Source organism: Hesperophylax consimilis, chromosome 21 (genome assembly GCF_061612785.1).
Source record: "Hesperophylax consimilis isolate HC1 chromosome 21, BYU_Hcon_1.0, whole genome shotgun sequence".
Taxonomy (NCBI): Eukaryota; Metazoa; Arthropoda; class Insecta; order Trichoptera; family Limnephilidae; genus Hesperophylax; species Hesperophylax consimilis.
Genome location: NC_142856.1, coordinates 17,593,694 through 17,615,765, shown reverse-complemented (window position 1 = coordinate 17,615,765; position 22,072 = coordinate 17,593,694). Strand labels below are relative to the sequence as shown.

At 34.7% G+C, this 22,072-nt stretch overlaps 2 protein-coding genes across 14 annotated transcripts in view; one reads left to right on the top strand and one right to left on the bottom strand.

Annotated features, from left to right (window-relative positions):
- The window catches only part of LOC149413687 (facilitated trehalose transporter Tret1-like), a 79,600-nt gene extending 74,523 nt beyond the window's left edge, over positions 1–5,077 (bottom strand). The window contains exon 1 of the mRNA XM_089644604.1: positions 4,949–5,077. The gene's annotated coding sequence lies outside the window, so the exon portion shown is untranslated. The remainder of the gene's footprint in view (positions 1–4,948) is intronic.
- rg (A kinase anchor protein rugose) overlaps positions 1–21,366 on the top strand; it is a 941,488-nt gene extending 920,122 nt beyond the window's left edge. For all 13 annotated transcript variants that reach the window (XM_089644600.1, XM_089644594.1, XM_089644593.1 and 10 more), the window contains 12 exons: positions 8,938–9,050; positions 10,711–10,851; positions 12,533–12,652; positions 12,814–13,027; positions 13,541–13,725; positions 14,585–14,858; positions 15,640–15,801; positions 16,546–16,675; positions 17,616–17,749; positions 18,319–18,515; positions 19,387–19,538; positions 20,512–21,366. In XM_089644600.1, the coding sequence (XP_089500726.1) occupies positions 8,938–9,050; positions 10,711–10,851; positions 12,533–12,652; positions 12,814–13,027; positions 13,541–13,725; positions 14,585–14,858; positions 15,640–15,801; positions 16,546–16,675; positions 17,616–17,749; positions 18,319–18,515; positions 19,387–19,538; positions 20,512–20,602 (1,913 nt within the window). In that variant the 3' untranslated portion in view covers positions 20,603–21,366. The remainder of the gene's footprint in view (positions 1–8,937; positions 9,051–10,710; positions 10,852–12,532; positions 12,653–12,813; positions 13,028–13,540; positions 13,726–14,584; positions 14,859–15,639; positions 15,802–16,545; positions 16,676–17,615; positions 17,750–18,318; positions 18,516–19,386; positions 19,539–20,511) is intronic.
- Positions 21,367–22,072: the final 706 nt, after the last annotated feature.

The following is a 22,072-nucleotide window of genomic DNA, read 5'->3' as shown; positions in this document are numbered from 1 at the left end:
CTCTTTGATAGTTTGGACTGTGTTACAATACGAAATGTTAGAATTTAGATACTATATCTTGTGCTAGCGTGAATAATAATAATTCTTGGCTAATTTTTACATCGATATATTTTTTAACATCTCCCAGGGGGACTTGAATACTACTGTACTGTAGAACTGCTGGTTACCGGTTATTTCATATTAAGATTTGAAAATTCTTATAATTTCATAATTCTATAATAATCTATGATTTTTGTTAAACTCGTAGTGTATCCGCTAAGTAAGGCCGTAGAATTTAATATTCCTAACCACTTTCGTTAATCGTTTTGAGTTAAAAAGCAAATTTTTCATTGAATTCTGGCCCCTTAACGCTACCCTATTTTTTCGTTGACGCCAATTGAGTTCGCTGCGAGATGAACGTTTTTTGCTACGAAAATAGGTTTCTTGTGGATTAAAGCTTTTAAAATCAACCCATGCAGATGCAACATTATACTTTAAAATTAATTAATTGCATGTATGAAGACCTAAATTAGTTATTACAATAATATTAAACTCCGGGGAGTTACTAAATAAGATAAGGTTTTATGTACCTCCGCGCATCCTCACGCTCTTCTATCCTATTCAAAGTGGATCAATGTAACATTGTAAACATAACTCCTTTAAGGCGATGTCATACGTAGTAATGCAAAATCATGTGTTTTTGGTTTGAAAATTTGGTCGTCTAGAAATGTTTCAGATGCTTTAATTAAATACTGCGAGTAGAATACATCTTGGCCTTTTAAATAATCGAGTATTTTTAGATAAGTCATTTTATAAGCCCAGAAAAAAATAATGTATAAAGACTATGAAAACTGCTTTAAAGATCAAAAGCTCCTACTTACGAACCCATTTTCGGTTTTGATTTTATTGTATAATGTGGCAAATTAAGTTATTTATAAAATGATAGAAAAAAAATTTAATATTTATGCCCGAACATTTACAAAATAAAATAAAAAGCACTTTTTGGCCATGTTTTTTTCTTGCGTAAATCAAAACAGGTGGATGGTGTTAAGCGGGAATTTAATCCTTATCGCCATCTACGTAAGGGTTGTTATTGATAGCGGCTCAATTTAAAATATTACACGACGTAGTGCATCGCCTTAACAATTATTACAATAACATGATACCGAAATTGGAAATTTTATATTGCGATCTGAACTCAAACGGCGGCATCTCTCGCGGCAGCCCTGCTAGTTAAGTTATGTATCAACGAATATATAATTTATTATTTTATAAGATAAAGTCACCTCCTACTTGTTTAATTTACATATCAACCAGTTATTGATCCCATTAATTTAATGGAAAATAATCATTTATGAGATCAAATGAAACAACACTTTACTATGCAAAATTTGAACTGACAAGAAATAATGTACACATTGCTATATAAAACATGAGCAGTGGAAAATATGCACAAGAAAAATAGAATAGTAACGAGTATGCTAGTTAACACTTAATTTGTTCTAAAGAAGAATGTTTCTAGAGAAATCGGTGGACAGTGATATATTATGTATTCATTTGGTTAAAACAAAGTTGGTATTATTTGTTTATTTTTATCGTCCTTGGAAAACACAGTTACACTGTGACAGTGTAGCTGTTTAAACGGAATTGCTATTTAAAGTTCTCCAAAACTTAAAATATCAACACAACTATGTTCTTAATTTGTTACCTCTATAAAATTTTGGCCACACATTATTTTGGCTCTGGCATTTGAAGTGCGTCGTATTTAACACAAATTATTATCTTGTAATACCGGCAACTATCTTTTAAGTTGTACAAATGAGTTCCTACCCGCGTTGAGGTCGTGAACTTCCATTATTTATTTGAAACTCCTCGTGAAACGTTACGCATTTAAATTTAATTCTCCTCTGTCAAAAATGTTTTTTTCTACCGGTAGTTGGCGCCGTTTCGGCTTTTTACCGCGCTTTTTAAAGGTACCTATAATCCTCCCTTTAGACTTTAGAGAAAGCTTTGAGACACTTTACGGAAAGGTTATTTTCTCTTTTGTCTTTTCTTTTACAAAAGAGGAGTTGATGTGATTTTTTTGTAATGTGACAAGAATAGTTCGCTGCGTAATGTGATTTGTAAGTTTTTTGTGGACACGGCTTTTTAAATGCTCGCGTGCTCACGTCAAAAAGGTGACATTTTAAATTGTGGAGGGCATTTAAGATAAATCGTCTAATTATTCCTTCTCGTACATCTGGTAGATATTTCCTCGGTAATAATACTAAAGTAATAAATACTTTGTAACTAGTAATAAATATATAGAGTTATAAGGGATGTACTAAACTTAATTTAACCAGTGGTTACTGACATTATTTTGAGTAAAAAAAATGTAAATCAAATTTTGATCTCCTGTGACTTTTTTGATGTTTTTGTTTTCCAACTTAAAACATAAAAATCAGTAGGTATTGGACAGTTGGGGTCGGAGTAAGGGATTAGGTTAGGTTAGGTTAGGTTCCTCGGCTGAGTGACTACTGGTGACATGTAGAAGATTTATTGTTGTTAGGTTTTGTAGTAAAAATTTAAAAAAAAAACAAATTCACCGTACACCAAAATTTCAATTACATTTTATACTGATTCACTGGTTAAAGTAAATTAAGTACGTCCCTTAACACCCTGTACAAACAAAGATAGCAAATAATAAATTGCAGGAACGTTCAACAATTTTGATGATTGGGTATCGTGTAAGAGTCGTACTGCGTGAAGCCAGTGGGACTACGACACCTGCAATTGTGAAATATCACGAGGCAGAAGGAAATATGGAATCCATTTAGTAAAAAAAGTTGGAGGTGCCCCGGGACAAATTAAGATGGTTTTGACATATGACGATCAAGTGAATCCAATGTTTGAGACACTTTATAACCTCCATAAATACCATGGAAATGATCACAGTGCGGTTGATACGTCAATAGTGTAAGTAGGTACCTTGAGGATCGAATATTATCAAAATAAGTTTTTTTTACTACGGTTTCACGTTCAATATAATGTACCTATCTCTGTTTAAATAAAATAAATACTAGCTAATAATATTTGATAAATTTATTGCCAATTAACTTTGAAAATGCATGTCGTGGGCACTTTTTATGATGAATGCACCACAAGTAGTCAAGGAGGAGGGTTTTTATATGTTCCGATAGCAATAATCATTAATTTCATTGTTTTGTATGCAATCTGTCGGAACTATTAGCAGAAGTCATTACGTAACGCCCTCGAAACTGCAATAAAATCATAAAAAGAACTTCGAGCCATTTCCCAAATGATTAGAGTAGGTACTGACTTGGTTCATTGAATTCGACCTCTTGGTGTGATGGTGAATTCCGAATAATTGCAACACTGAACAGTGTCAAGTGACATTATCTTCCAGAGATGTCTTGAGATTCCTAAGATTACTAGGTAAACGGTTCATAAACTTAATTACCTACCCCCTCAATTCGTATTAAAGTGTCGTTTTCAGGTCAAGGCCAAAATAAATATTCTTATAAAAAATATGACAAAATTACTGTGAATCACAAAGGGGACGACCTATTTGGTACGTTTTTATCAAAGATGGTTGGAATTTGTTCGTGAATGAGGCCGCTAGACATTCTTTCATGAGACAATCAGAACGTTTTCTAGGAGAACAACGTTATTTTAAATTTCAAATAAATTTATTTGAATCACAATGCAATAATGTTTCAAGTGCGTGTTTTTTAAAGATAAAGGCCACTGGAAGTATAATAAATTGTCTAAAATATTTTGTACCAATGTCAATTATTCGTTTAGCGATCTTTTTATACGCGAAGTTATTGTATTTTTTGTCAGTGACATAATTCTACGACAATTACGTCTTAATTTGAACATTAAATAACACCAATTGATAATAATTTGTAACATTGTGTTTACTTCTCCATTTCGAATTCCATTAGAATCTATTTCGGTACCTGGGGAAGAGTAGTAGTACGTATTGCATTGCAGAAACGCGTCACTTCCATTCAGTAATACAAAATCATAATTACGTACAGATTATTATGACTTTTGACGTATGTTGCATCTACGACGTCTGACAGTATTTTTGGCGCGAATCCAAGCGTTCCGAAAACCGTGAACTTCCGTCGCGCGCCGCATGTGTTTGGCGCCAGTTTCAATTTTTCCTGAATAACGAAGGAGTCTGCCATTGAAATTGAATTTGAATCTGTGTTCTCTTCCATTCCAAAACAATTAAAGTGCCTAGGTACTTGAATAACTTGATTTTGAAGTGTTTTGTAGCATGTGTTTGGCGCCAGTTTTAATTTTTTCTGAAAAGCGAAGGAACAGTCCGCCATTTTAAATTAAATTTAAATCTGTGTTCTTCCGTTCGAAAACAATGAAAGTACGTAGGTACTTGAAGTTAAAGTGTACCTCTTTGTGTTATTTTTAAAATATGTATTTCCTCAAGAGTTTTTTTTTTCACCAAAGACGTGGGTAACCTATTTTATTTAGCACTACAGTGATTGTGAATTGTTTTGTCAAGATGCCAAAATAAGAATAGAACTGTTTTTTGCCACTTGCGAAGTTACATTTACTGTTGCACATCACGTACGGAGGACGTTAAAAATAATAACTTTACTATCGAAAAAATTATTAAATCATATTTGTCGTATTTCATTCGTAATTATATTAGTACCTACGGAAAAATAATGTTCAATACAATGTTCATATAAATCTGTTTCGATGACATGTCATGAAGCTTTTACTATCCAATAAATGTATATAAACATTGATTTAAGTGTTATTTATATTGCATATATTCTATAGACTGAAATACGAATTTTAAACGATAAAAAAGTACCCCGCCAATTTCGAGCAAAATTCATAAACATATTTTTCCGATTTACACAATTTTGCGGCGAAAATTTTTCTAAAAAGGATAAATATGGGACAAAATAGTGTTATGTTTTTGTTCACCTACCTTCAAACGGTGTATTTTGTTTGTATTTCTTTTTTGAAAGCACGTTTTCTGATTCCACCATCACAAAACAGAACTTGTTTTCATTGCCTCTCCTTCCAACTTCCAAACGATGTTTTCACGGAGAAATTTGGCCGAGAAATACAAAATACAAATAGACTACGCGATTTCTTCTTTACCTCCACACAATACAATCTGCACTACATTCAGAGCGAACTTTAAAACTATTCTCTTCGGAAAAGCATATCCTTAAATGGTACAGTCGCAAACTTAATTTACATATCTGGATATCTCATCTAGAATGTACGATCAATTTACTTTATTATGTCATGTAATAATGCGCAAATGCGTCGATCTACTGCAATACAAAAATAACTCAACTCACAGTCCGCACATTTTAATAATACATAACAAAATACGTTAATGTAAATAATTATTGATTATTTAATTTTCAGTAACTTCAGCCAAGTAACTTCAATAAAGAAGAGGGTTTGTGGATTTGTCTTTTATAAAAATCTAGTTTTATTCCGAGATTGATGAAATTTTGCACATTTGTGCTTCAAAACAAGTGGAAGGTCACTGTCTGAATTAAATTTAGAAAAACCACCCCCTCACTCTTTTCCCACCCCTCAAAGCAGAAGAAGACACTTATTGTTGAAATTTTGCACACTTAATTGTCGTTCAAATAAGAGGAAACATGTCTACCACCCATTCTTTTTATCATCGAAGATCCATAATTCGGAATTTGCATTACTTATGTCGGAATTACGGATGTAAATTTACTTCGCATAGTTATCTCATCTATTTTTTATGTAAATATCGCATAAGAGTCCCAACTACTCCCTAATAAACGGAACCAGTGGGACTATGCGCTTATGGTATCCCGATTGGGGAATGTTGCGAGACTGACGTGTTATGGGAGGGGAAGGAGATGGAGAAGAGAATGTTGGGAAGTATCTGGCTGTTCAGATCTGGTCACTTGACACGGCTAATGCCATTCCAAACGATTTTTCGATTCTGGACGGTCAGTGGCTGAGCTTGCATCGCGTTTGGGTCCCACCCAGGTTTAGTCTGTTAGTGACTGGCTAAGTCCTCCATCACAACACAAGTGACATTTTCCGGTTACTGTGGTGGTAGTAGGAAATTTTTAAGTATTTGTGATCCGAAAGTCTGACTAGTATTTGCTTAAATTTGGCACACATACATTTGTTTTTCGTAATCATTATGATATTTTCATTTCGATCAAATGAGGGTGGCGGTATAAATGGGCTAGAGCCAAGGGTAGCTACTAAATCAATGGCGATATTGGTTTCCACTAAAATCTACATGGAATGCATTTTTATTGTGTATTATCTAATCAATGAGTGTACCTAGAGTAATTCAATCACAAAAAATAACTTTCAAAACCACAAAATATGAATTTTGCATTGTTTGCCAACATTCAAAGTGCGGTACCTTCTTATTTTATATTTATTTCTTATTACTTTTCTACGTAATAAAAAGTTTCAGTTTGGTTTAGATAATATATTACAATTTTATATATTTCTAGTACCTACATAGTTACTGCCCGAATTTTTCAAACTATCGTCAGTTTTTTAGAAATCTTTTTTATTATTGAACAACTAGCTGAAGTCCCCGGCGTTGCCCGGGCTTTAGTTTTTGTAAATCAGATGTAGACAGTATTTTTCTTCTTGTTTTCATCGTCAAGTGTGCAAAATTTCATTATGAACTATCAAAATTCTGCTTTAAGCGGTGGGATTGGGGGACGGAGTGGGTTTTCGAAATATCATACCTTCCTCTTTTAGAAGGTCAAGCGTGCAAAATTTCATCAATCTCGGAATGAAACTGTAGATTTGTATAAAATTCCGATCCACGCCACCCGCCTAAGACACTCTTCTTTATACACGGTGTCCGGAAACTCGTAGTACAAGCGGGAAACTGGAGAATCTACACCACATGGGGAACCAAAAAAAACATAAAGTTTTTTGATTTTAACCTTTTTAAAAAAAAAAAAAAACCAAAAAAAATATTTTTAGGCTATTTAGGGTTAAAGTTTTTTCTGGTGTTTAGGGTTGAATAACAGATGTTTTAACCCTGCAGAGCAGAAATATTTTATGATTACACCGGATTAAATGAAGGGTGATTTCAAAATAATGCTTCAAATCCGAGTTTCTTCATTTGTTTTACTTTCAAATAGTTTTAATTAGTTGGGTACTTTGATCTTCAGTAATAATTTATAAGAATTTGATTAAAAAAAAAAAAAAAAAAAAAAAAAAAAATCAACTTCAAACTCGATTTACTCGATAACGAAAGCTCAAATAAAAAAAAGTATACTACAAAATCGACTCCAAATGTGGTGTAGATTCACCAGTCACAAAGCTGTGCAAATTCCATTACGCTAGGGATCACAATTCTTGATTTTTTTATGAGACCTCTCCATCTTTCTCGTAAAAGACGCATTTAACAAAGAGAAATCAGAAATCAATAATAAAATATTGAATAAAATATTTTCACGCTTTGTGAATAATACTAAAATTTATTGGCGCGTTTGAACTGTAATAACCCCATTAAGTACCTACTTTCATTTATATTACATGCAGAATAATTCAAAATAAGTACTGGCGGCATAACTATAACAATTCATTTATTTTAAGTACCTACTTGCGACACTGTATTTTTTTTCCTTTTACCGCCCTTAGCGTGACAGCGCGGGAAATTACCGCGGGCATTAATGGACGCAATTCATAATTGAGCTGAACGGTGATGGAACTTCTACCCGATTGTTTGGGACTTCAGTCCTACCGGCAGGAATGCCGAATTCCCTTTTGCGTTTGTAATACGATTGAATTAAGACCTATAAGTAATTCAACTCAAGAAAAGGGAAAACTTCGATTCAATACATCGCAGACAGAGATACTGGTAGAAATTTTGAAAATACCTTCTAAACATTGATGTAGTATATCTCTGTGCTTCTAAGTGGCCTACAATTATTTTCCTTAATATTTTGTTGTTTGTTTCTAATTAACTCATTAACACCGCTACTGCAGATCGATTGACTCATAAATAATCACTAGATCGATATTTTCTGGCTTTTTGTATGATAAAAATTGGTCCTAAGAACCATAGATACGCCAATATATAGACAGTAAAATTCTCATTCGGAGCTTACTTATTATACTATACACATTGATGTAGCTACCAATGAAAACCAATGTAACCAATGAAAAACTCTGAAAGTTTATTCCAGACTTTCCGTTTTTTTCATTGGTGGATATAGTTAGACAATCATATGAAGTCATAATATTTCGGTTCCAATTTTTGATCGAAGTTATCACCACCACCCTGGATTGACTATACAGTCGAGTGTAATGATATTGGGGTTACTTACGCAAAAAAGTTTTGTTTGTTAGTTTCTCTTTTTCTCACTACCTAATGTGGATATTGTGTCCACCATTGCTAAAAAAATGTTTGCTCATGTGATATTATTTGGCCACCTTTTTAATTTGTTACTTTTTTTTATGTATATTTTATTTAGTTATAAGAGTTTACATCTTATACCTAATATATTATTTTCTTTGACTACTACAATATTATTTACTTCTTACATACTAAAATTTAGATTTCACAACATTGAGACATAATCCACGAAAAACTGCAAGACTTTTAGCTTCCTTAACAATTACCGGGAGTTCATTGAACATTTTAAAACCTTTATAATAAATATTGTTTTGTGTTTCTGATAAGTGTGTTTTAGGAAGCCTAAAATCGTTATTAAAACTTTGTCTTTTTGCCGCCTGACAAGTTTCTAATTTTTGTATTAATTAAACGCCTTTCTGTAATGACGCTCTTTGCCATCGGTAATACCTACCTACCTACCATCAAAATATTAAAAATGTTTTCCTTCCCTTGATTTTTAGGCCTGTGCCAAATACAAGAATAGTGTTATAAAATTTCTTCCCTCCTTACAAATCATATTGTTTTATTGTTAACAGGACGAACTTACAATGACCTGAACCAATACCCCATCTTCCCATGGGTTCTGACCAACTATGAAACTGAGGAACTTGACCTGAGCCAACCCTCAAACTACAGAGACTTGTCAAAGGTAAATACTAGCCAGGTACTTCCCAACCTTTCTCTTCCCTATCTCCTTCACCTCCCAACCCCCTTCAACCAACATCATATTATTCCAATTGATGATGCCATAGTCCCATTGGCTCAGTTCATTTGGGGCTCTTGTGCTGTCAAGCTGTCTAAATGATGTTTTTTTGTCAGCTATAATAATATTATACAGGTTGTGTGAAAAAATTACGTACTTATATAATATTATTACTGAGTTTTTGCATGTAAGCAGCGGATGTAGAAATAATAACATAATTATTTTAATAATTTACATGTTGTTGACCCCATACACAAAAAATTGCATGTTCAGTCTGCACTGCTGTAACATTATACCAATACCAAACAGAAATTACATCACAAAATAAATGTTTTAAGGGTATGTGAACAATGAACACTTTTGTTTAATTCCATAAGTTTGAAAAGGTAACAAAATCATTACACCTACCATTGTTCGGAAACAAAACATTAAAAAGATAATGTCTATACAATTTAGTTGCTACCGGTTTCAGTAAGTCAATAATATATCCTTTTTTATAAGGTTTTTGATTTATTGTTTACTGGGGTGACCTTTTAGCTTATCCTAATAAGAGTTAAACATTAATCCACACAAAGAAAAGTATAATGGAAAACAAATATTATGTACCTACCTACATAGTTTTTTGTTACTTTAAAAAGTTACTAAAATTATGAAAAAAAAAATCAATTATTCATTTGAGAATGATTTTTACACAGAATTATTTTGTAACACTACAATTCTCTTTATATCCACAATATTTTAGTTTGCAATATAATTTCCACCATGAGCTGTTTCCAGAGTGGAAGATACTCTCAGTAACGCTCTGATGAAAGACCATCATTCAGAATCTAAATATTGTTTGTAATGGCTTTAGAAGTGTTTGGTGATCAGATCTGAATAGCCAGGTACTTCACAATCTTCCTGTCCCCATCTTCTACCCGTTTCCAAAACCTTTCATCCTCACAACATAACCCAAATGATAGCAATAGTACCAAAAAAAATATTTATTCGCAGACTTTTATAATACCAGAACTCTAAATCAGCTCCTTGCACAATGTTGAATTCACAAAGTTTACCTTTTAACCGTGACTGTTGCACACTTATATGATTTGTGGAGTCGAGTCTACGGCGCGGCTCACAGATACGTGATTGATCGAGCGGCACCCAAGATTCAAATCAAAATTTCACAGAATGTAAATGTCAAATGGTACTCAACTCGGGTTTTAAATATGGTTCATTCTTTACTTTATTGACATCTGCCAATATATTCAAGAAGAAATATCTTTACTTCATCTGGATATGTTAAAAAAAACGTCCCCAATTCTCAGTGGTGCCGATCTCCCGCCATTTAGTCGATAAGTACCTAAACCTAAATCTTTGCTTTGGTTATGTTTATTTAATTTTATGTTTTTTCTGTATCATAAATTATGATACAGAAAAACATAATGGATGTGTTCATAGCTTACACGTTTATGTTATTGTAATAAAAAAATTCAAGGTTTCGTAATAAAAAATGTCAAAATCAAGTTGCGCACTGTGGATGTCTGAGATGAAAGATGATTAAGCGGGGTATGGATTAATTAGATAATAGAGCATATTATTAATTGTACTTGTGTTCCTTTTGCAGCCTATTGGAGCCCTGAATCCCAGCAGACGGGCCTACTTCGAGGAGCGCTACAACACGTGGGAGCACGACTCCATACCGCCCTTCCATTACGGAACCCACTACTCCACCGGGGCCTTTGTGCTCAACTGGCTTATTAGGATCGTAAGTCCCTTCCAATCCTTATTGTATAATAATTTAAATCTTTTTACCAGACTACATTACTGCCGTAGGCCAAAATATGTTAAGGCGATGCACTACGTCGTGTAATATTTTAAATTGAGCCGCTATCAATAACAACCCTTATGTAGATGGCGATAAGGTTTAAATTCCCGCTTAACACCATCCGCCTGTTTTGATTTATGCAAGAAAAAAACATGGTCAAAAAGTGCCTTTTATTTTGTGGATGTTCAGGCATAAATATTTAATTTTTTTTCGATCATTTTATAAATAAGTTAATTTGCCACATTGTACAATAAAATCATAACCGATAACGGGTTCGTAAGTAGGAGATTTTCAACTTTAAAGCAGTTTTCATAGGCCTTTACATTATTTTTTTCTAGACTTATAAAAAGACTTATCTAAAAAATACTCGATTATTTCAAAGGCCAAGATGTATTCTACTCACAGTATTTAATTAAAGCATCTGAAACATTTCTAGGCGACCAAATTTTCAAACCAAAAACACATGATTTTGCATTACTACGTATGGCATCGCCTTAATCAGAGATATTGACTTCAGTTATGCATACAAAATATATAATATTCCTCGTGGCATATTTGTTTATATAATTATTTTTACAAAAGATAGAAGGACTGAAAAGGATATTGAAAGCAGAATAAATGCAGAAAACTTCATTAATTAAGGAATAAATGGCGCAAATACAGAATTTCTGAGATTACTCTACCCGAGGGAGTACGGCTACTACCTGTGATTCTACTATCCTACTGAAGATCTCTTGGGTATACTCGGAATGAACCATCTTCGGGTCAGAAGGGATATGCCCATTTCTTCAAACTGATTAGTGGATGGTTTCATAAATTGGCTATCTTGGAGAGCATTCATTTCTATGTTCCCGATGGTTATCTCCATCACCGACAGCATAGACTGTTTTATCTTCCAACCTGCAGTACTAACTTCAGCCTGGCGAGGGCAATCTTGCTGTTAAAGAGAATGAATTTGGATATGGAAATATTTAGCATCAGTGAGATTGATTTCAAACAGCAAGCCTTAATGCTGCTAGTATTGTAAGTATCATTAGAAGCTCTAGTTATTTTATACTTATACTTCGGCTTTATCAAATTTATATTTATGTTTCATAATATGTTATTTAAAAAGTCGTTAATATGGAATTGTTTTTAAAATAATAATAAAGTTTTTATTGAATTAAATATAAAATGTCCACGGAAGCTAGCAGTCAGTGGCTGTTCTACATAGGGGGACGGTGGGGTCAGTCTACCACCAGGCATTCTCGAAATCTAATAAAAGATAAAAATGGCCGGTGCTGTGTCTACACCAAAATGAATGAAATCTTTAAAAATAAAAGCAATTAATATATGCAGTATTTATAAAATATTAAAATTTATCAACGGACAGCCGACTAGCATGCGAGTTGTCGCGAGTCCATTTCTCACTGCGCCGAACCTACCGCGCCATATATCAAAGAGAGAATGGAACTAGTAGACTAAGTTAAACACCTTTGACACAAATCTGCAGTCTCTCGCAAGAATCTCTTTAAAATGATTCCACTGTACATAAATGGTTGTTATATTAAACACTTTCAAATTCAAATATCGAGTAGTGCTTGCCCCAATTTTGTAACAAAAACGAGGACAATGTTTTCAGGAACCGATGACCACCATGTTCCTAGCCCTGCAAGGAGGAAAGTTCGACCACCCCAACAGACTCTTCTCCTCCATCGCACTCTCATGGAAGAATTGCCAGAGGGATACTTCTGATGTCAAGGTAAAACTATTTCTATACATATGTATCTAAAAAAAAATCTAGAAAATGCTCAATATGTCAAATTTATGGCATTGTATTAGGTTTTAACTAATTATTCTTCATCCTTTCAATTATTTTTCTTTGAATTATTAATTATTTGCTAACTTTGTTCTTTCTTCCAGGAATTAATCCCCGAGCTATTCTTCCTCCCGGAAGTCTTGGTGAACGGCTCCAACTTGAGACTCGGGGGCTCCTCGACGGGAGACGTCCAGTTGCCCCCGTGGGCCTCATCGCCGGAGGAGTTTATCCGGCTGCACCGCATGGCGCTGGAATCGGAGTTCGTCAGCTGCCAGCTGCATCAGTGGATCGATCTCATCTTCGGGTATAAGCAGAGAGGTAACTCATTTTTTTACTAATTAAAAATACTAAATTTGTTTGAGGGCCTGTCTTTAATTGGAACTTTGGTTCAATTAACTCCGGTATATTTTCAAATTAATTGGAAATGCTTGTGTAAAGAATTCCGACAAGCGATAAATTAGTTACCTACTTATAATATAATAACTACTTTATCGCTTCTCTGAATTCTTTACACAATCAGTAAGTAGTTACCTACTTATAATATATTATAATATTTTTTACCAGAATATTATTTTAATTCTATATTTGAAATATGTATTTATTTTTGAATTTCTTAGGGTTAATCTTGACAAAGTCATATTTTGTGATTTTTCAAGGGTCTGTGCTTAGCTAATACGTAATTATCAATCCGACTATTATAATATCCCCTGATTTTACATAGGTCTGCGCTAGTAAATAATAATAACCCAATTTTATTATTTTTTTACATATGTTAATCCTTCAATAAAACCCTATCCATCATAAAATAAAATTAATCACAATCTGTATTAGGTCCCGAGGCGGTGCGCTCCACCAACGTGTTCTACTATCTGACGTATGAGGGTAGTGCTGACCTGGAAAATATCGCCGACCCCGTCACCCGCGAGGCTGTGGAGGACCAGATCCGCAGCTTTGGGCAGACACCCTCACAGCTGCTGATGGAGCCACATCCACCCCGGAGCTCCGCTATGCACTTGGTAAGCCAAAACTATACTTTACATTTTGACCAAAAACAATAATCAGAAAAAAATTGATTGAAAGGAAACGTGACACTCTTTATATTCTACGCTAATTCATTTATTTTATTAGAATACCTTTTTTTACAAGGTATTGCTTTACAATATTAAGACAAATTATTTGTTTGTGCCCGTAATAAATACTTTTGTCTGTAAAAAAACTCAATTCTTTCAAGAAAGGCATACAAATACAATTGTTCGGGTCTATATACCGATGGATATTTTCAACAATTATTTCCTACCTTCCAGTCCTTTTAACCCTGTCACCAGGAGATGAAAGGTTCACCAGTACAGTTTTTACACCGCCTCTGTAAGTTTGAGTTCTTTAAGTGCTGGCCAAAAGAGGAACATTGAGGATACCAGGACCAAGGTAGGACTTTCAATATTCTGGTGGCATCCTCTTATAGATCCCTTTTGTACCCCTTTCCCTATACAATATTTTAGGAAGAAACTCGCGGCCGGAAATATATCCGGTTATTTCCAAGAGCTATCGAAACAACAATATTGGATTGAATCATCGGTACAATATTGTATTTGTATGCCTTTCTCGAAAGAATTGAGTTTTTAAACGTATGTATGGTCAGATTGTCAGACGTATTAATCCATACCTCCCACTGCGGTGCAAGTTGACAGGTCGAGACTCCAGCTGGAGAGCTCAAAGAGTCTCCCTCACGGACATATGCATCATTCGCATATAAGGTATAGGCACTGATGGATCACATGTGTGAAAGCCGCATAGATAAGGTTAATGCTGTTAAATCTAAGGTTTTCACATGCTCATATTACCATGTATTAACTCCTCCAATTTCCCTTATTACAGAGCCCCATGATGTTTGCGGCAGCGCCTGACGACGTCTGCATGACCATGAAGCTGCCGTCCAACAGCGCCATATGCCACGTGAGTGCCAACACGTATCCGCAGCTGGCCAGCCCCGGCGTGGTGACGGTGAGCGCGGGCCACCAGTACTGCGTTCATCGCTGGCGAGGGGGCTGCGGAGGCGCCGGACAAGGGGGACAGGGGGCCCCACCCGCCCCCTACGATACCCAAGGGCATCACGCGGCGCAGCCACCTATTGCGATGGACCCTGTCATCGGTGATTATTTATTCATATTATATTATTCCATGGAGTTTAAATACCAGGATCTGAGTAAATGTAAAAATATTCAATTACTATGCTTTATTCATTATTTTCACGTACTTTCGGCAAGATTCTGCAAACTGAATATTTTAAGCAATTAATTTTCATCTGGAGTTATCTTTTTGTTATTGGCCATACCATTTTTCCGCTCTTCCGGACATGCTGTGATAATTAGTAATGCATTGAATTATAAATTATTTGATAAATCTTAAAAATCAATAAACCGATGAACCGTGGGTGGAAAAATTATTTGACAAAATAAAAGAAAATGCCCGAGAAAAAATCTTAAGTAATATATTTTGTAAAATTCGTGCTAAATTTGTCACAAATCCTTTTTTAAAAGATGTTTCTTTACGAAATGAAGTGAAAAGGTTACCATGACGACATCTGATATCGTCAGTATTTTTCAAAAACACTTCAATCAATTTATCACGCAAGTCCATTTGTTTAAAATTGTTTATTTTTTATTATTTGTTTGTATTGAAAGCACCTTTGTTTTTAATTTTCCTTACAAATACCGACTGCAATTTTAGATTTCAATGTATTTTATTTGATTGCTATAATCCAGATTTATCCTTCACTTCCAAGTCTTTAGTTATGATGTTCTCAAAATTTGAGTTAATAGTTTTTTGAAGAATACTGATGATATATTGCAAATACATAAAGTGATTTTTAAGGCTGAACCCATTTATATGCTTGTTACTGTATAATAAACGTATTTATATATTTTTCCCAGCCCAAGGGGGAGCCAACGCGCTGCAAAGACGCCACCTCGGCGACAACTTCAGCCAGCGCTTGAAGACCCGTGGGAACTGCTTCGTAACCACTGTGGACTCTCGCTTCCTCATTGCCTGCGGCTTCTGGGATAACAGTTTCCGAGTCTTCTCCACGGAGACCGGTAACCATATAATTTATTTTTCATGTCCCTAACTTCAAAACTTACAGCCTGCAAAATCATTTTGATGGCATACCGCTTCCGTTAGGAGAGAGTAGAGAGTGTGTACTATACAGACCTTTATGTATCCTTTTATATATCCTCCGTAATTGGGTAATTCTCAGGATGAGTTAAAAATTAGTAAGGGAATAAATAAAAATTACTGAATCATTTAATAATTGGTGTAAAATTAACTGATCGGAGCTAAATATTGATAAATGCAACATATTGTCCTTTTGATCTATAAATCCAATTCTGTTTGATTTTAAAGAAATAAAATTCATAGAATTATGTTCATCAATCATACTAATTTCGGTTGTCTTTAACGTGCATTACTCACATTCAATGATCTCAATTTGCTTTGAATTTTAGTATCATTTTCAAATTCGAACTGCTTGTGCGTAGAATAATTCAGACAAGCGATAAAGTAGATACCTACCTAAAATAAAATATTTTATCAGAAAATTATTTTAATTGTCTTTTTTCAAATACAATATCGCTTCAGTTTTCACGGATCTGCACTAGTTAGAATATAAAATCTTTGGTCCTTTTGATTATAATTCAGTGGAAAACTTTTTCAATTTTACTTGCTGTTTCTCAACTTTTGTTGATCAATCATCAGTTGTCTATCATCAAACGTAAAACTATGTACCTAAGTAATATGTGTATGTATTTAATTGAACACTTTGTTTTATTTTTCCTTGCCAGCCAAGATAGTCCAGATAGTGTTTGGCCACTACGGGGTGGTGACCTGTGTCTCCCGCTCGGAGTGTAACATTACCTCGGATTGTTACATCGCCTCAGGATCTGCCGACTGCACCGTGCTTCTGTGGCATTGGTAAGTACTTTACATCAGTGGGTATTTCAAAAGCACATTCTAAATACAAGGTAAGCCTGTAAGGCGATCCTCCTCATCCTGTAACATTTGAAATCACGCACTCATTATGCAGATGGCGATGTGCTTGAAATTATCGCTTAACACCAACATTTTGTGTGGTTCAGGACAAACATTAAAATATTTTCAGATCATAATCTATAACTTCAAGTCGCCACATTGTTCAATAAAACCATATCCCAAAGAGGTTTCGTAAATAGGAGATTTTGCACTTCAAAGAATTTTTGGTGTGCCTGATATTTTTTCTAGTCTTTATAAAAAGAATAAAAATGCTTGTTTTTTAGCAAATGCCAAGATGTGTTCAACTTGCAATATTTAATTATCAGATTCACTGCCAGTCTTTGACAGTGAAGGCTTGGAAAACTCTGTCATCCATATTCAACATGCTTTAACTTTAAAACTAGAATAGGTAATAAAAATCTGCAAGGAGACAACAATTTTTAATTCATTCAAGCGCAAGGCTAGCATAAAAACAACAAGTAACGCAAGTTGCGGGATGAACACTGAGCAGTGAATGTTATATTGACGCACATGCATAATTGAATAATGGAGTTTCTCCAAACATTTGAACGCCAGAAAATGGCAGAGTTGGCATTGAACCTCATATAGCATCTATAATATTTCTAAATAATCAAATTTTCAAACCAAAACATGTGATTTTGCATTGCATCACCTTAACATGTGTGCAATTGTGATTGCTTTTGAATCAATCAATCTTGGGATTGCTTTATGAACTGTCTTGATCATTGGTTAATGGTATATAATAAATGTGTATAAAAGAGTGGTTTTGTGAGTAATCACATGATGTGTGATTTTCTTGTAATTTGAATGTATAAGAGGTGTGGTTATGATTTATAATGAATGTTAACCCTCCCCCCGCCAGGTCTGCCCGCCACCAGGGAATAGTAGGCGAGGGAGACACGCCTATTCCTCGAGTGACACTGACTGGCCACGACAACACCATAACAGCCGTGCTGGTGTCCGCTGAGCTTGGCCTGGTCCTGAGTGCTAGCACTAGTAAGTTACCATCATCACTTACTTTTACTTCTTATCAATAAGCTTTCTGGAATCTAGCTTTGGACATAGACCCACATGAAATAAAGCATGTTTCGCTTATTTTTGGTGGCTCTCACCTTTCTGAAGCTGGCAGTTGTCTTAAATTCACCAGTCCATATTTTCTGTGTGCCATCACTGTTTCTCTTTCTTAAAAATATCAACATTGCAAAGGATGGGTTGTTTTGTTGAGCAGTCCAATGAATCAGGTTGCTACCCAGGGGTTGTGGGTTAAATCATCTGCCTAGCTAAGTGCACCACGATTGTTCAAGCAACATTTTCTGATGATTATGATGGTATAGTGTGATCAAAAACAAAGACTGTTCCATAGCGTCATCCAGAATCAAGCGGGGTCCGGAACGCTAGCGAACTACTAATAAATCACATCCTTTCTGCGCATGGCAAGAGACGTGTATCTGCACATCTTTTGCTTGCAGTCTAGAGTGTGAGGAATTCAAATATTGTCAGGTTACTCGTACCCTAAAAGAAAAAACACTATAAAAACGACACTTAACCACTATTTTATTTTCCAGACGGCCCGGTCCTGATTCACACTACGTTCGGGGAGCTGCTGAGATCCCTGGAGGCCCCGCTGGGGGCGGGCTGGCCGCAACAGCTGGCCCTGTCACGGGAGGGGCTCGTCGTAGCCGCCTACCAGAACCACCATCTGGCCGCCTTCACCCTCAACGGCAAGCGCCTGCGACATGACACGCATAATGACACCTTCCATGTAAGTTGCACTTTCTAAAATATTTTGGATACATGTTACTTTAAAGTTGTGGGAAGGAAAAATGATAAATAAAATAATATACGGTTCTTATGTTCTTCTTCTTCTTATGGAGGAGGAGAGTTTGTGGAGGTCAAGGTAGAATTCTGAGGTTATTCATCCAGTCGACGACATCAGAAGTCACTTGATGTGCCTCGGGGCATTCTTCAATACAGTTTGTATTCGTCCACATTCAAACAATTCAGAATCCGTTACATGAGAGTAGTTTATTCTTAGGTTATTGATCATAATATGTCAATACTAGCACAGGCCCATCCAGTGAAGTCTAGGTGGATTCATTAGCTTAACCAGTTACTAACTTAACTAGTAAGCAGTTTGTGTGTTTCCTTATTAATATTTCGAGGTATGATTTTTGTAATGAGCGCGGCTAAATCCGAAAATCGAACACGCCGAAATCTCTCTATCACTTGAGTGGTTATAATATTATAATTATATTTTTTTGTTGCCAAATTAGAAAATTAGTTACAAATTTATCTTACGAATGAACATTGTTAGTAAACTAATATCATCTGTCAATAAATTTGGTACCTACTTTATCAGTTGTCTGAATTGTTCCCACAATCAGTTCTAATTTTGTAAATTTATGTTTACATGAATAATTTCACGCAGGAATATTTCATATCACAAACAACCGAAATTAGTAAGTTTTCATTGCAAGATTATTGCAATAAGGACAATTTAATTTTAATGAAATCATGGAAAAATGCTTGCCCCACTTACCGTTGAGTAGAGATGGGACTTCCAGCTGTAGGTACATAAGTATTGGTACGGCTTTAGTCTGACACAATAATGAATGTTATTTTGTTTGTTCCAGTGTCTGCTACTTTCCCGGGATGGGGAATACCTGGTCAGCGGCGGAGAGAACGGAATAGTGGAGGTGTGGAGGGCCTTCACCCTCGCATTGCTCTACGCGTACCCCGCCTGCGATGCCCCCGTCAGATCGCTTGCTTTGTCGCATGATCAGAAGTAAGCGTCATTTCTTTTTGGAATACATTTCACCTAAAAATGCTATGACAGGACAAACGGGACTTAACCTAACCAAACAAATTTACAGGAAGGCCTCTGAACTGATAGATTTACAGTGTCATCCTAACCTAACAATTCTACAGAAATACTTGATTAACTTTTAATTATTGTTTTACTGTTAATTTAAAATATGTACTTATAAAAAAAACTAGACTACAAGAAGCTTATAGTCATAAATACTGATATACTTTCTCTTAACTTTGCCAGACAGTCACATTGAGCTATATATAAATAGAGTTTACATTCCTTGCAATATCAGATTAAAATATTGTTCCCTTGTGGGAAGTAGGAAGGGGGGTGTGGCGGCTGTCATTCTCGCCCGAATATTTCTGAATGCGAACAAACTCAACGGACGAGTCGAAGGTGACCGGCGGCGGCACGCTGCCACGAAAATCTTCCACGAGTTTTTAACGTTAATAAGACAATTTACACGATTACTGATTATGGTAAAACCCTACTTACTGATCAAAGGTTACCGTTGCTTTCCCTATATTTTCCAGTTCGACTTGTACAATATTTCAGCGTGCATGTCGGCATTTTAGTAGACCTGTGCCCGGGCGAGCGCTTGTAACCGACTGATGCCCGTGATATCTCACATCGGACAATGATCCGATATGCGTGGCCCATACTTCGAATGCCAAAGCTAGCTCTATCTATATACCTCAATGGACAGTCATGGATTAGTCATATATATTTAATAATTTACTATTGTTGCTCCCGTTCTTCAAGATGACTTAAAAAAAATGTGAAGGACATTGAGTTCGCGCTTTTACAGTATTGTTGTCACATACACACATTTTTCTTTAAAAGCACACACACACATGTAGTAATGGAGGTTTTAAATATTTTCGCATCATATAATGCACATCTCCAATAAATCCAGCATCTATTGAAACATAATTTTTTTTTTCAGATACCTCCTGGCCGGCTTAGGAAACGGCTCGCTGGTCGTATTCCACATAGATTTCAACAGATGGCACCACGAGTTTCAGCAGAGATATTAAACTAAATACAGATTGTATGAAAACTGCATAATCGCTCACCAATCCATACAACTTATTAATATATACAGTCATACAGCATACAATATAAGAAACAAAATTACATATACAGAATCCTTAGAACAGGTTTGCAGTACCAAAGACCACAAACTAACAGACAAACTTAAAGTATAATTCTATATTATTATATGTAGTCTGTTTGGATAGCCTTTCTATAGGATTCTGTATCAGTGTATATATAAACATAATTACGTTTGTACTTAAAGCTGTATGCTTATTTCCAATCTTACAAACTTGGCATAAAGTTGTTTAACGTAGCTTTTCTTTACAATATTTGTAGTTGGATAGTTAATAATAAATATTATTGTATTTTAGATCAATAATACAATGCTGGTTTTAATAAAAGGTTAATACAGTTTTATGATTTTCTATGTAGAACTCTGTACATTTTACATTTTGACAGCTAGCCAATAAAAATAAAAATTTAGGTCATCATATGTTTTTTTGCATTAGTCTGTAACATTGTAGTATTGCATAATATTATTGTAGCTGCATAAATACATTGTTTTTCAATTTATTTTCGAACTTAGTGATTTTCTGCAACCTAATTTTGAATAGTACATAGTAATAAATCAGCTATAAGCCTTATAATAATATTATGCTACCTAACAATCAAGTAAAGTTTATTTTTATCATCTGATGCATAAATAATCACCTTCTCTTGTACAATCCTATATAATTCATTTCTGTTAAATAACTTTTTTAATTTGCAATGAGACTTATTTGTACCTGATAAATATGATTTTATCATTTATTCACAAATGAATACAATATTTTAAAAAAAATAAACTGCAGAAAACATTAATTTTCTGTTAAACATTAAACATCATTTGAAGACATCTTTTTGGAAAATTTTATTTTTTGTTATTTGACATTGTTTACCTTTTGACAGCATAAAACATGTGTTTTTCTATTTTTAAATGTTAAATTCACTTTGTGTATGTATGTACTTAAATAAAATATTTATACATTATGAACCTGATAGTTAAAAAGGCTTAAAATTAAGAAAAAGCTACATATGTATTGTCAGAAACGTTATTTTTGCCAAAAAAAGCTTATCCTTGTAATATTATATTTTTAGTCATATTTGCACCATAATGAATAATATATTGTTACATAGTTTTCTACGCTCCGATTCTGACAAAGATATAAAATTCTAAATATGGCACTGTTATATTTTCTCACCTTAAACTAAATTGGTAAGCTTATACACTAAGACAAAATATACGCTAAAACATACACATATGTTACTTATCCTTTTGCTGACAACTACACGCAGCGAACATAAATTAAAACTAAATCAGCATGTTAGCAAACCTTTTCATTTTATTCAGTCAAATCATCTGTTATCCTGACCTACACGGCTGTTGTGTATGTGATCCATCGGCGGCTATCTCTGTACGCAGATGTCGC